Below are 14,027 nucleotides of genomic sequence, written 5' to 3'. Positions count from 1 at the left end.
TTTTTTTTTAAACCCTTATTTTCCATCTTAGAATCAATACAGTATATTAGTTCCAAGGCAGAAGGGCAGTAAGAGCTAGGCCAGTGATGAGCAACCTTTTGAGCTTGGTATGTCAAAATTCACCAAAAAACCAAACATAACTTGGGTGGTTCGAGAAAAAAAAACATAATTTCACAATATTTTTAGTTTAAATAACAAAAAAATGTATAATCATAACATACAACTATATTTAATAAACCAAAAACTAATTATTTAACTTACTTGCTTAGTGACTTGGGTTTCATAGGTTTGCCATCAGGGGGCTAACCAGTGGGATGAAGTGACTTGCACAGGGTCACAGAAAACTACGAAGTGTCTGAGGCCAAATTTGAACCCAGGACCTCCTTTTTCTAGGCCTGGCTTTCAATCTCCTGAGCCACTTAGCTGCCCCTGCCAACTACTTTTTGAACACCAGTAATGGATAGCTAGATTAGAGTCATTTCTCTTGCAAAAAGTTGTAAAAGCCCAGGGGCTCCTGCCTTGAAAGGGGTTATGGCTAAATTCGTTTGCCCAGGCATAAGGAAGTTCTTGGTGGTTGGGGAAACAGGTCTCCCTTTAAATAATGAATATACATGTCCACGTATGAGCCAGGGAGTGGAAGAGAGAAAGAATCTCCATGCCTAAAAGGATTCTTTATTCAGACCTTGCCAGTTACAAAAAGAAAAACTAAATAATTCATACATATTGCTGATCAATTGGCCTCTTAAGAAATGAACTATTTTAAAGTGATTAAAATTTTCTCTACTTCCAAATTACAAATGTGATTCTTCATCAGATAATTAAGCTACTAACACAGACTCCTACTTCAGTGAATGACACGTTATATGTGTGTACGTGTGTGTGTGTTTCTGCCCGTCTGTTTTCTCCAAGGGAAAAAAAAGGCAATAAAACTTGCAAACTTACCATCTGTGTGCTATGTCCTCTTGACCCCATCAATGGCATGACCATAATCATAAGAAGCTGATGTGCTTTGAAAATTTCATAGGAGCATTTTTTAAAAACTTTTTCATCATATTTCTGCAATGTGGATAAAAGCTGGGCCAAATCATTCCATTCCCTGTAGTCATAATAAACTGAGCTTCACTGGGTCAGGTGCTGGCCTCACAAACAATTTATTACCTTTGCTATCCGAGGTCTCGTGGCTTCCAGACTAACACTTTCATCTTCTGTTTTTACCTGCAGCTCAAAACACTGGAATTTCAACTTTGTACAGAAATTCTTATGGTGCACCTGCTGAAGATATCAAACATAACCAGGTATGGTTTATGCCATTTCCAAACTATTCTAGTTAGAATCATGTGAAATGTCTAACATTTAATGAAACTAACTCCCAAAATCTGGAGATGGGGAGGTAGAAGGGGGGAGGAGGGGAATAATGCTCTGTGATTGCCCTCGAACACATGCCAGCCTTTGGACAAAATGACTTGGTGCACAATAGCCCTCAGGAGGGATACAATGCCCCAGTTGCTGGAAATCTTTCTGCAAAGACCAACTAATCTCTCAGGTACACTGAAGAAGGTGTTCTTTCTCAGAACTGTACTCAATTTTTCTAAAGCTTCCTCCCTTTTGTGTTTCTATGATGTCATGTGTGCAGATTAATTAGTTAAAATGGATTTCATCTTAGAATCCAGTAAAGAAAATTCTCTACCTATAAGAGCTACAACCTTGGCCTAATGCCTACAAGGCCTGTCAACCACTTTAACATCAAATAGTCCCTGAATGATGGTGGTATTGGTGACTGTAGCTAGACACCTTAAAGATTTAAATAAGTACGTCCAGTTGTCACAAATATCACAGAAGCACAAACAATTTAAAGGGTACAAACAAAAGAGAACAACTCATATAGTTGATACTTTTAAGAGCCAATATTGCTCATCAATTCTATGCCTACAACCAGCCTCTAGCCCAACAAAGTCATGATGTCTGACAATGTTTTTATATGCTGGAATGGCAAGAAAGTGGTCCATCATGTGGTCTGTGAAAAATGTGTCATCATTCCAAGAGAATTCAGATTCAATACAAGATTTACTTGAAAACCAATGATAATAATGATTCTTGGATCTTTGGAAATAATTAGCTACTTGAAGCATTTCCTCACCTGTAGTGATAATTACTGAATAACTGACATTTTTGGATTCATCCTCAGTAATGGATTTTACTGACTGATCCCTTAAATTCCTGCCATAGATCAATGAAGTCATACTGAAAAGATAAAAATGAAAACTGCTCAATCGCCATTATCATCCAAAAGCAAAAAAGAGGAATTTTTGGTCCTTTTGAAAATAATATCCTTTTTAGAAGAATATTTCCTGGGTGCCCAGCAGGGAAATTCTCTTTGAAAAGGAAAGAAAAAAAATCTCCTGATATAAGATGGGCTATGTCTATGCAAAGATTCCATCTGGAGCACCAGTTGAGAGGAAGGTCAAGAGAAGTAATATATTCTATTCTTCTCAGAACCTAATATTGCTTGACACCCAGACAAGGATATTTAAAACTAAAAGGGCTGTCTAATCCATCCTTCTTATTTTACAAATGAGGAAACTGAGACTTCAGAGGTCAAATGGCTTACCATTGCTCCCACAGTATGTATGACACTACCCAGTGGTGTCAAACTCAGATGGAAATGCATCTTTGTGGCAGCAAATTGACCCAACCACATATGTTGTCTTTTTATCTATTTTATCAATTATTTCTCAATTTCATTTTAATCTGGTTGGCCCACAGTTCTGTGACTAAGTTGGACACATCTGCCATACTAACGATATAGAAGGAATATATGTCCTCTCTACAACTGTATGTTCACACTAATGTAAAGACAACTGCACCTGCCATAATGGCCAGTTTGCCACATGTGACATGCCTATCCCTGTCCCCCAAAAGCTGCTACTACTCATATTATTGTTTTTGAATAATCACTGAACCCAACTTCAGTCTACTGCTTGAAATTTAAAACTAAAAGGATCACAATAAGGCATTGGGCCCATTAAGTTGTACTTGTTGTTCAGTAGTTTTAGTCCTTGTCCAACTCTTCATGGACCCATTTAGGGTTTTCTTGGCCAAAAAAAAAAACTGGAATAGTTTGCCATTCCCTTTTCCAGCTCATTTTACAGATGAGGAAACTGAGGCAGAGTGAAGCGATTTGCCCAAGGTCATAGCTAATGAATGTCACAGGATGAGTTTGAACTCAGATCTTCCTGAGTCCAGGCCTGGCCTTCTATCTGCTGTCCACCTAGCTCCCTTGGGCCCATCTAGATTACTGTGGTGGGCAAAAACTACTCCACATTCCAGTATGACTCCAAAATTGCCTCAAGTCATATAAATCATGCTTTTAAATAATATAAAGTGGATTTTGATGCTTCCTTTCCCAATATAAGTATTGAAATTTTGCAGATAAAGAAAATCAGTGGCTTTCTAGCTCTTTGGGATACCTATAGAGGAATGACAGAGTAATAATCACACATTTCAATGTGATAAGATTAGCCTTTAGGTGGCCAGAGCAGAGATAATCTCATCACTGGAAACTGCTTACCTTGCATATTGGGCTGCTGCTGAAGCCTCAGCTTTGATGTTAACCCTCTGCTATGTCTCAGGTGATCAAAAAAAAAAATCCATCCAGGTAGTACAGAATTGCACTTTTGTCTTTGTATCCCCAACACCTTGCACAACTCCAGGCACAGAATGGGCGCCATTAAATAGTGGCTACTAGTTGATCGACAATAGATTGGTGTTATAATATGAGCTACCTTACAGGTTTGTTGTGAAGAAAGACTTTGCAAACCTTATTGTACTGTATAAAAGGAGAATATCATCATCATCATTATTAATATTAATATTAATATTTACCGAATACTTTGTGGAGTATATGCCATAATATGAGCTTCCTAATAGCTTTATTAGAAGGAAAATACTTATCAGATCTTGTTACATTATAAAAGAAGAGTATCATTATTATTAGTTATTTTTACATACCTTAAATAATGTATGTACCTTATATGTATATATTTAAAAATAAATACATATACTTTAAGTCCCTTAAATAAAAATTAATGGGGTATGTTAGTTCAGGTTCACAGGATAACATAGCTAGAGCTGGAAAAATCATTAGAGGGCATCTGGTCCTTCCCACTAATTTTACAAAAGGGAAAAATTATGTCCAACATGGCTAAATGACTTGCTCAAGGTTGCAGAAGGAGTTAGGATCAAAGGCAGCATTTGAATCCAGATCCTCTTACTCCATAGCCACTCTATCACACTGTTTCTCCCATTTAAGAGCATTTTTAAATACTTTGCCAAATGGAATTTATATAGTTCGACACTGCTGTCATGGGAGCTGAGCACAGCCATCCGTGACAGTCTCTGAAAGCTTGCCAAATAGGACTTCACAAGACAGACAGCTCATCTGTAAAAGAAAACTTCCACTCCATAGCTTCTCTCTGAACTTAGATAATTTCTAAAGGATTGTTTTATACACACACACACACACACACACACACACACACACACACACACACATATATATATATACATATATATATATATATATCCCTTCATCCCTTTTGAAGATAATTATTACTTCTCTAGTGAGGTATGTAGGTAATGCAGTGGACAGAGCTCTGTGTAAATAGAATTAGCTCAAGCCCATTCATAGTTAAAACTCTAGCCACCAGAGATAATGTCATCCCCACCTCCCTTAGTGGGGAGGGGAGATGAGTTGCCCACATGTGACAATAAGTAACAAATCAAGAACAAGGGACTGCCCTTGGGCAGTCCAAAACCAGTATTGAGGCTGCCATTTATCCACTTGAATTAGAGGTGGACCCCCAGGAAGTGAGGAAAGATGCTATCTCTTCAAGTATGATGGTAACTTCCTGTTGAGGCAGTTCACACTTTGACCTTGGTGCTGAAGGATCTCTGCTGAGACCTCAGGCAGCTTCCCTTCTGAATTGTCATGTGCATAAGTTAGGCTGACTTCCTTTGGCCTATCTTGGTGTTTCCAGAATCTCTGCCTCAAGCAGGCTTCTTTGCCTCTCTAATTGCTAAGGCCTTGTGACCAGTAGCCTAGTTTAATTAGCCTTTTAACCCTCTCTCCATCCAGCCTCTGCTGGTCCGGGCCAGCTTCTCTCTCTATTTCCCTACCTTATACCTTCCCAAATTTGTAAATAAACTACCATAAAACCCATCCTGACTTGGGTCTGTTTTAATTATGGAATCAATCTAGATCTGATTGATTCCTGGCGACCACACCTTAATATATATCTATATAATATCTAATTTTTCCCTATTACAGCACTGGACCAAGAATCAAATTCAAAATCAAGTTCAAATCTAGCCTCAGATGCTTGCTAGCTGTGGAACCCTGGGCAAGTCACTTAACTATGTTTGCCTCTGTTTTTTCATATGTAAAACACGCTGGAGATGAAAATAGCAAACCACTCCAGGATCTCTACCAAGAAAATGGGTTCAGGAAGAGTCAATCACGACTGAAATGGCTGAATAACAATTTATCAGACACAAACACCCAAGACTCGTCTACAGTCTGGGGAGTCAACTTCTAAGCAACCTACTCAGCCACACTGGGGTTAAGGGATTTGGCCAGGGCCAAACAGCAAGTGAAGGATATGAGGCAAGATTTGAATCCAAGGTCTTCCTAAGCCTAGGCCAAGCAAAATATCCACAGTACCACGTTGCTTCTAGAAGTGCCCTGGACCAGAACACAAGCAGAGCATAGTAGTTAGGAACACAGCATTCCCCCTGGAAATAAACAAGAGAAGCATATACCCACTAACAATATCATTCTATTCATTCTCCCCCTCCCATTCACTTCATCCACAGTTTGTAAATGATCCAGCAGAAAACTGCTTGCAGTTTTCTTTGGGTCAGAGGAGGGATAATGTGAGTGAAAAATCCCCTGCCCCCTTATATGAGGATCAGATTTTAATGTTAGCAGTAGTTTTGAATTAATCGTAATTATGATTCTAAGATAGTTAAATAATGTTAGCATAAGTAATGATTTTAGAAAGCCTTTTGTGATTATTTTAGTATAAGTATTAAGGTTTTGAATTAAGTAAATAACTGCTTTAGCATAGGTAATCATTGTTAGCATAGGCCTCAGTTTGGGGCCTTAGCCTTAAAATTGCTGTATCATACACCCTCAGCAATAATTATGATCTTGAACTTGTGATCCAGTATAAGTCACTAGGCCTGACCCAGGGCTCAAAGCCTGGTACCACCCAACACCACCTACTCTTATAATTTTTGTCACTAGTCCAGGCCCTCGAACTTATCCCCCCCTTGTCTATCAAGTAACCTTTAAGTCACCATCAAGTGATTGCCTTTACCAATGAGAAGTACATCCTGCTCTATTTTTAACATATTCTTGATTGTGATATTCTTTGGGATATATCAGAAAGTCTCTCGCAGTGCTCTGGGTCTTTTGGTCTTGACCAGAAGTCTGGCTTTATTGTGAGACGAGCCCTCTTACAATAAACCTATTTCTTTTTGGCTTGGAGACTCAGTTTCTCCTAATTGCATTCCTGTGGTTAGAAATTATGCAACAAATCCATATTAATACCACACCATGTTAGAATTCATTTAAACAGGAGCTATTTAAGAATTCTTTTTTACCATCTCCCAAATTCTCCTCTAAAAAATATTAGCTTACAGCATACTGAAATATATAAAAATATGAAGATTTACTAGATTTTGGATAACTTTAAACCTATGATTTGAACTGGGGCTTTAGCCTTTTATATAATTTTCTTCTGACAGTTATTTCTAGGGAATAGTATAATCATAATCGCTTGAAACACTAGAAATTTTCATTAACTTCAATTTAGTTAGAAGTAGAGAGATCCACTGGCATCAAATAGGGCGGAGAACCTCAATCTGTTAGTTAATCATCAGAACCAATTAAGATCCTTGAACTTTAGGACTTTGAGCATCCATGCATTTATCAGAGTGGAAACTCGATCTACCTGATGAGAGGAACCCCCTTACTACTTCTTAGTCATTGATCTTCATGAGTAGCTTTGCCCAAAAGCCTTGGTTTCCTAGTCTGTCAATAAAAGAAGGGCAACCTCTCAAATCTAATCTAGCTTGGGATCTTGGAATCATTTGATATTAAATCTTTTGAGGATGAATCTCTCTAAACTTAGACTTCCTGGTCCTTCAGACAACAAACAGAGAGTACTGCTGGATCTGAATTTGAAGTGTTTGCTTCTTGGACCCTTGGACACTTCCTGTGCCAATGAGACATTGCAGGAGATCCCTAAGGAAGTATAGTATGAATAGTATAAGAAAATCCAGTCAGTTCACCTCAACCTGTCTTCATGACTTCAAGAACCTAGACGCATCTGGCATTCAAAAGGGAAATTTACAACATGAAACTTTTCCTTCTGCCTCCTAATGTCCCAAAGGCTAGAGAACATGAATATAGAATTTGAAGTCCCTTTTAAACTACACAGAGTTCAGGTGGAAGTTGAATTGTGTGTTTTCTTTGGAAAATGGATTCCCCAAACAAATAGATTAAACACACAATATCTAGAGGGTAGCGTTTTCAGGGCACTTTTAGAGTGATTACATTTATAACTGATCAGGTAATCAGAAGTCCTTGTATTCCACTTGGAGAGTTCATTACATTTTACCATTTGAAGGTATCTGAGAGATCACCTGCTTCATCCCCTTCATTATTCAGAGAAAGAAAATGAAGTGCAAAGGAGGGATGTGACTTTCTTATTTAGGATTACATCAGTCATAAGGAACAAAGGCTGCCTGGATTTGAACCGAGGTCTTCTGTCTCCAAATCCATTACTTCATCTTCTTCCTACCCTTTCCCATCCTACAGCTTTTTGCTCAGTAAAGCAACTCAGTGATGAGTTATGACACATTTCAGTCCTTTTTTAGCCAATTAGGTTGTCATTGTATATACTTTAAGATAATTAAAGCTACTAATTAAAAACACTTAATAATTCAACTAGTCTTCCTCTACCCCATCAACTATTCATAATTAGGGAAGTTTTACTGTTTATAAAGAGCAATCTGTGGTCAGAATTCACTGGGTCAGGGATCCAGGGTGTTATGAATAAAAATGAATCTTGGAGACTTTATACTAAATTTATAAGTATTTATTAGTAAAAGGAAAGAAATAGAGAAAGACTGTTCTTCTAACTTCCCAATGTCTCCTGCCAAGTTATGTCTGCTCCATCAAGTTGTAGATTCCCCATGGGCCCAGCTAGCCACATAGTCAAACCAGACAAATTAAGGCTAGCCAAGGTGCAGACCTGAGTTCAGGAAGGGACCAGAGCCCAAGAGACCTAGATCCCAATTCCCACTCAGTGGCCAAGCTTGCTGGAGATAAGAATCTGGAGGGCTGAGAGAGAGAGCTCCTTTCGTAAGCCCCCAAAATGTCAAAGCCTCCTTCACAAACAACTCATTCTAAATCCTTCCCCACTTGCCATCACTAGGCAAAACAGATGAGCTGGCTCGCCAACTGAAGAAATAATGCTGATAAATTAAAGTTGGGAGGAGGAAGGTGTGATAAGATAATTTATTTGGTGTTCACAAAGTATCTTTTAACTCTCCTCTCTGAAGGAAAGCCAGGGATGGCTTCCCTTCCTTAGGTCAATATGGAAAGTTCTTGGAGACACACACACACACACACACACACACACACACACACACTATATATATATATATATACACATATATATGCTATTTATTTATGTTTGATAATATGGAAATAAGGATTAATTAATAACGGGAAGCCTTACACTAACAGGAAACTAACTTTCCACCCACTTTCTATATCTGTCTCATGATAGAGCCTTCATTTCTTCCGGCTACACTAAAACTCCCTAGCACTTACTAAAAACCCCAAAAATGCTATCTGACTATAAATCTACCTAAATCCTTATTTAATTAACTTAATTTGGTAAAAAGGGTCTCCAAGCCTATATAAATTCAGTCAGCCAAAATGGCAGCTGCTAACTGACAATTCAGTCACCCCGAAATTGCCCAGAGACCAAACAAACAGCTTCAATCTTTCTCCTTCTCCAAAACTGCTCTTCAGCAAAGCAGATTTATCAGCTTCTTCTTAAAGATGACTTCTCTCCATCGGGAAAGTAGAAACCCTCTTCAGATGGGATTCAGAGGTCTCTCTTTCCTTCCACCAGTCAAGAGTAAAGTCAGAGATGCCTGTCTCCAAAAGCAGCCAGAGGAAAAACACTGAAGCCCAGTGAGTGAGAGGACCTCACCAACTGGCTAGAATCTGTTCCTGCATTCTTCCGTCCAAATTCTAGTCTCTTGTACTACTCTCTACCTTGCTTGTACCCTTACAGATCTCTTCATCAAATATCTTATTTTAACCATTATCTTAATCAATATCCTAATTTCCTCACTACAGGTTGTACTGGCCTCTCTTTTCCTCAGGCTCTATACTGTTCTTTTATCAATGATTTTGCCTTTCAGGATCCTCTGTCTCTTCATTTTTGCCTTTTTTTTTTAACCTGTGTAAAAGTGTTTCTATGTTCATGTGTTCAAGGGGGCCACAGTGAGCTTTGCATAGGGTCCTCTTTCTCTTAGACTTAGTTTTGCCTTGAACTTTAAAAAAAAAAAAAAGCTTTTTTGACTGAATCAGAATAAAAAAACTCTCACTATTCCAGAGGGTTGAATATGTTGACTACATTTTCTATTCTTATTGTGTGCTTATCTGTGTTATTATTCAAAGCTTTTATGATCATGGTAAAGTCACTTTGACAAATGTACTGGAATAGGCCTCCCTGTCCTAGAATATAACTGCTCTTCCATGCATATAGTGAACAGAAAAGTATTGACTCAGTCCCTTCACCCCGGTAGGAAGTTGGATCCGACGATCCATTAGGCTTTTTACATCTTTGCTGTGTTTGCAAAGTTCTGGGAATCATGCTGCATTGAATGTTTCCCTAAAATGGGTAGGAGATGTAAATAAGGGTCTCGTATTTTATAGCCTCTAATCTGCTTCTCTCTGAGAGATAATTATTGTCAGCACTAGCTCGTGAAAGCAAGAAGCTTTTGGCAGAAGGGAGGGAGGCCTGGAGACAAGGGGAGAAGACTGTGTTGTTGAGTCTTTGGGTGCCCCACACAGGCCAGGTCTCCCTTCCAGTAAAGCAGTGGCAATAGATAAAGAGCAGTGAACTAGAACACTAGTCACCAGAACACTCACCAAAAAAGGTTGCATGTCAGAGAAAACAGACTAACCAGACCCAGTTGTTCTTTCCTCTCTAGGTTTCAGCACAGCCAGTCCCACAGGAGCCCAGTAGAAAAGATTATGAAACCTACCAGCCGTTTCAGAATTCCACCAGAAACTATGACGAGTCCTTCTTTGAGGATCAAGTCCATCACCGTCCACCTGCCAGCGAATACAACATGCACCTGGGACTGAAGTCCACTGGCAACTACGTCGACTTCTATTCAGCGGCTCGTCCCTACAGTGAACTGAACTATGAAACAAGCCACTACCCAGCCTCGCCAGATTCCTGGGTTTGAGACTCGGCGAGAAGGAACAGCTCCAGGATCTGTGCATGTGCATGCATATACCACAAGACATTTTTTTTTCCTGCAAATTTAGTTTGTTAAAGCCTGTTCCATAGGAAGGCCCAGATAACCAGTATGGAAACCTTGATTAAGAGATATTCTAGAAGGCTAAACGAAATGAAAGTTAACTTGGAAGTCAATAGAATGAAAAAAAAAAATCCTAAATATTGCAGTGTGGGACAACTTGTACTGTTGGCCCATAGAGTCTTTAAAAAAAAAAAGTGCTGTTTATTGAATGTGATGGAAGGAAGGAGGGAGAAAACAGCAGCGGATGGTGGGACGAGAAGGTTATGTTAAGCACAAGAAACTGAATAGTTTACATACTTTATGGGGGACAGCTTCTCACACTTTGTTTACTATCCTCATTCATTGTGAATCTAGGCTTCAAGTTGCATTCGGGGTTCCTCTGTACAGCAAGATGTTTCTTGCCTTTTGTTAATGCATTGTTGTAAAGTATTTGATGTACATTACAGAGAAAAGAAAAAAAAAACCAAGTGCATTGTGTATATTACACCAATGCCGCAGTGTTTCTTCATCTATGGTTCTAAATATTACTTAAATTTCAAAATTTTGAAAGATGTATGAATTTCCAGTTTTTTCTTTTCCCCAGTATGTTTTAACAAAGACAAAAAAAGGAATATTTAGCAGTATTGTTCGTTCTGATATGTGAATTTGTTCGTGGCAACTAACCAAGGCGTTCAGCAGTTTCTGACAATTAACATACATCATTCCACACTCCTTGTCAACAAAGTGCTTTTTCACTGCCTAAAATTTTAGATGTAGATATTTGAAATAGATTTTTTTCATTTATACCAGTTTTCTTTATGATGATACAGTGTTAAAAGAAAATAAATTACAATTGATCTGTCATCCATATTTGCTAAGAATGTCTATTTCCAAGAATCTGTCATGCAAAATGCACATTCTTGCTCGTGTGTATGTGTGTGCGCGTGTGTGTGCCCATGTATGTATAATAATCCGTGTGTGGTTTTTTGATAGAGGTTATTTCATTTGCTGTTCTCCTTGTATAAGCTTTGTTATTTTCTTTTCCCCAGGATAACTTGACTTCAGTTTGTTCTTTCTGTACTGTATCCACTGTACTGACCATTTAGTAATGTGGGATCTTAATCCTGATGATGTGGAAATGCCCTGGGAGTTTCACCCATCCCGGTTCTTGGGCACCGATCCTTTAACACCCTCAATTCTTTCCATGTTTTACCTCTCAGCCCCTCCCCTCCCCACCCTCAAAACAAAGAGAACCCTTACAGAGCTTACTCTGTAATTCTGCTTTCTGGCCAGCTGCTTACATCTCCAGGGGAACTGGAAACTTTTCCACTTACACCGCTGAAGGGGCTTAATCCATCATCTCCCACTGTCCTCTGCCACAAGAATCTATTCTTTAATCTGGACATGAAACTAATATCTAGATAGGAATTAACAGCAATGAGAAACAATCCTTTTCAGAAATTTAAGTGTACCCAATTTTGCTAACATTCCTTTAAATATTGCTGACCCTCTCTGCAAGGTTTAAATTCAGCCCAAAGTCGACAAACGATAGTTCCTTTTTCCAAATTTGTCGGCAACCAGAAGATATTTTACTCAGCTCCCCAGACTTTGGAAATAAAAAAGCTAATTTCTAGGGAACAGCATAGACATAGCTTAAAGATACTTTATATGTCCCCCCTCTCCCCTCGATTAGGTCAAATGCAAATTAATACCTAAAAAATCACTTTTGAATTTTAACTATATTGCAAAATTCGTGGTAGGAAACCCACGTTTATGGGATCCTTCACTGTAAAATATTACCATTTCATCCCCTTATTGTGCCTCTATCAGGCACGTCTTCCCTACCCCCCCAACATAGAGATATAGCTATATATATCCTAGGGGTCAGAACAACTTTCACACTTCACCAGTGTCATAGGACCAAAATAGTACAGGTCATAGAGGCAGATATCGTGGTATAAACATGAGTTATCAGTAACCTAGTATTCTAGATTAACATTTCCAAACAAGTATACAGTAAGAAACATTAACAGCTCTCGGTAGTGAAGGGGGAAATAAATGCATGCGGTAAAAAGGTGGTAGGGACAGCTGTATCCGTAGGGAAGCAAAAAGCACTACTCCTAACAAGATCTTTATATTTTCTTTATGATACTGATTGTAAATATATAGCTTGCATTCACAACACTTTGGGACCAGGCACGTTTTTCCTTTTCCAGTGACCCTCGAGGAACGTGGCTCCAGTTAGCCGCTGCTGTTGTGTCGCCCCTGGAGTAGCCCCAGACCTAGTGAATGCTCAAAAAAGCATTTATAGTTAGTAGAGCCAACCCTTTTGCTCAAAGGTACATCTTAGAAAAAGAAAAGAACTGATTATTATTTTCTTCTTTTTTTATTAAAATTTAAAAAAAAAATTAAGTTTGGGTTTTACTTGAACTGTTAAAATGGCCTCAGGGCCCACATAGATTCCCTTAACAGTGAAGCCAGGTCAGCTGGTGACCTGTTCATTACCTGAGATATATTGGATTAAATGCACCAAGTGACATGAAACCTTTGGTTTGGTTTTTTGTTTTCATTCTTCTGAAGTGACTGAGTGTTATCTCTGAGACTAACTCTCCCTGGAGTCCTATTTTCCAACAATGCCATACAAACAGAAATGGGATAATCTCAGCATTAAGGACAAGCACATAGCATGTCTCGTGCTCCCCTCGGCCCCAGGATTAGACCACAAAGGTACTCACTGAGTTTGATGGAGAATCAGATCGTGATCAACTGTATGAATAAATGATGCCCTTATCCTTGCTTCAGTTCATTAGGAGAGTGCCACTGCCCCAGGGGCTGGTTAACTAATGTTACCAAGCTTATCTGTGTGTGGCCAGTGATTCCCAAACGAAACCATCATGAAAAGACGTAGCAATCACAAAAAATTCAGCCTGATCCACAATGTACTCCTTTCCATTTTTCTTCTTCAGCACAATCACTCAGATTAATCCAGATATACTAAGTTTATACTTCTTTGGTCTTCACTGGCAAACCCATGAGGACTTAGAGGTTTGAGAGGCTGAATATATGAAGATTGTGCCAGGAGCTGTTTATTTCAAGAGACATTTTTTTCCTTCCAATACCCAGTTTCCTTGTCTTGACGGGAGATGCAAATGTCTTCTCTGTTGCATTCATTTCCCGGGTCCATCTCTGAGGCAAAAAAGAAGAGGAGCAGTTTGGGGACCAAATTAAAATGTCATTGGCCAAATAGCTTGTTCTCAAAGGTGATATGTAACAGGCTAACAGAATGTCAGAGGAAAGTATCTTCAGAAAGATCTCAGAGAGTATACGATGGTGCAGAGAAAGTGATGTTTCAGAATACTACCATTTGGTACTGGTTCTCCATCTTTTGGAGAACATATTCCAATGCTTCAAGT

The 14,027-nt window shown here is 38.8% G+C and overlaps 1 protein-coding gene across 1 annotated transcript in view; it reads left to right on the top strand.

Moving 5' to 3' along the window:
* CTNND2 (catenin delta 2) overlaps positions 1-11,478 on the top strand; it is a 974,829-nt gene extending 963,351 nt beyond the window's left edge. Inside the window, exons 21-22 of the mRNA XM_044665508.1 lie at positions 1,222-1,295; positions 10,300-11,478. Of these exons, the coding sequence (XP_044521443.1) occupies positions 1,222-1,295; positions 10,300-10,560 (335 nt within the window). The 3' untranslated portion in view covers positions 10,561-11,478. The remainder of the gene's footprint in view (positions 1-1,221; positions 1,296-10,299) is intronic.
* The last annotated feature ends 2,549 nt before the right edge of the window (positions 11,479-14,027 follow it).

Source organism: Gracilinanus agilis, chromosome 1, assembly GCF_016433145.1.
Source record: "Gracilinanus agilis isolate LMUSP501 chromosome 1, AgileGrace, whole genome shotgun sequence".
NCBI classification, from domain to species: domain Eukaryota; kingdom Metazoa; phylum Chordata; class Mammalia; order Didelphimorphia; family Didelphidae; genus Gracilinanus; species Gracilinanus agilis.
Note: the sequence above shows the minus strand (reverse complement) of the source record. Positions and strands in the feature narration are given on the sequence as shown.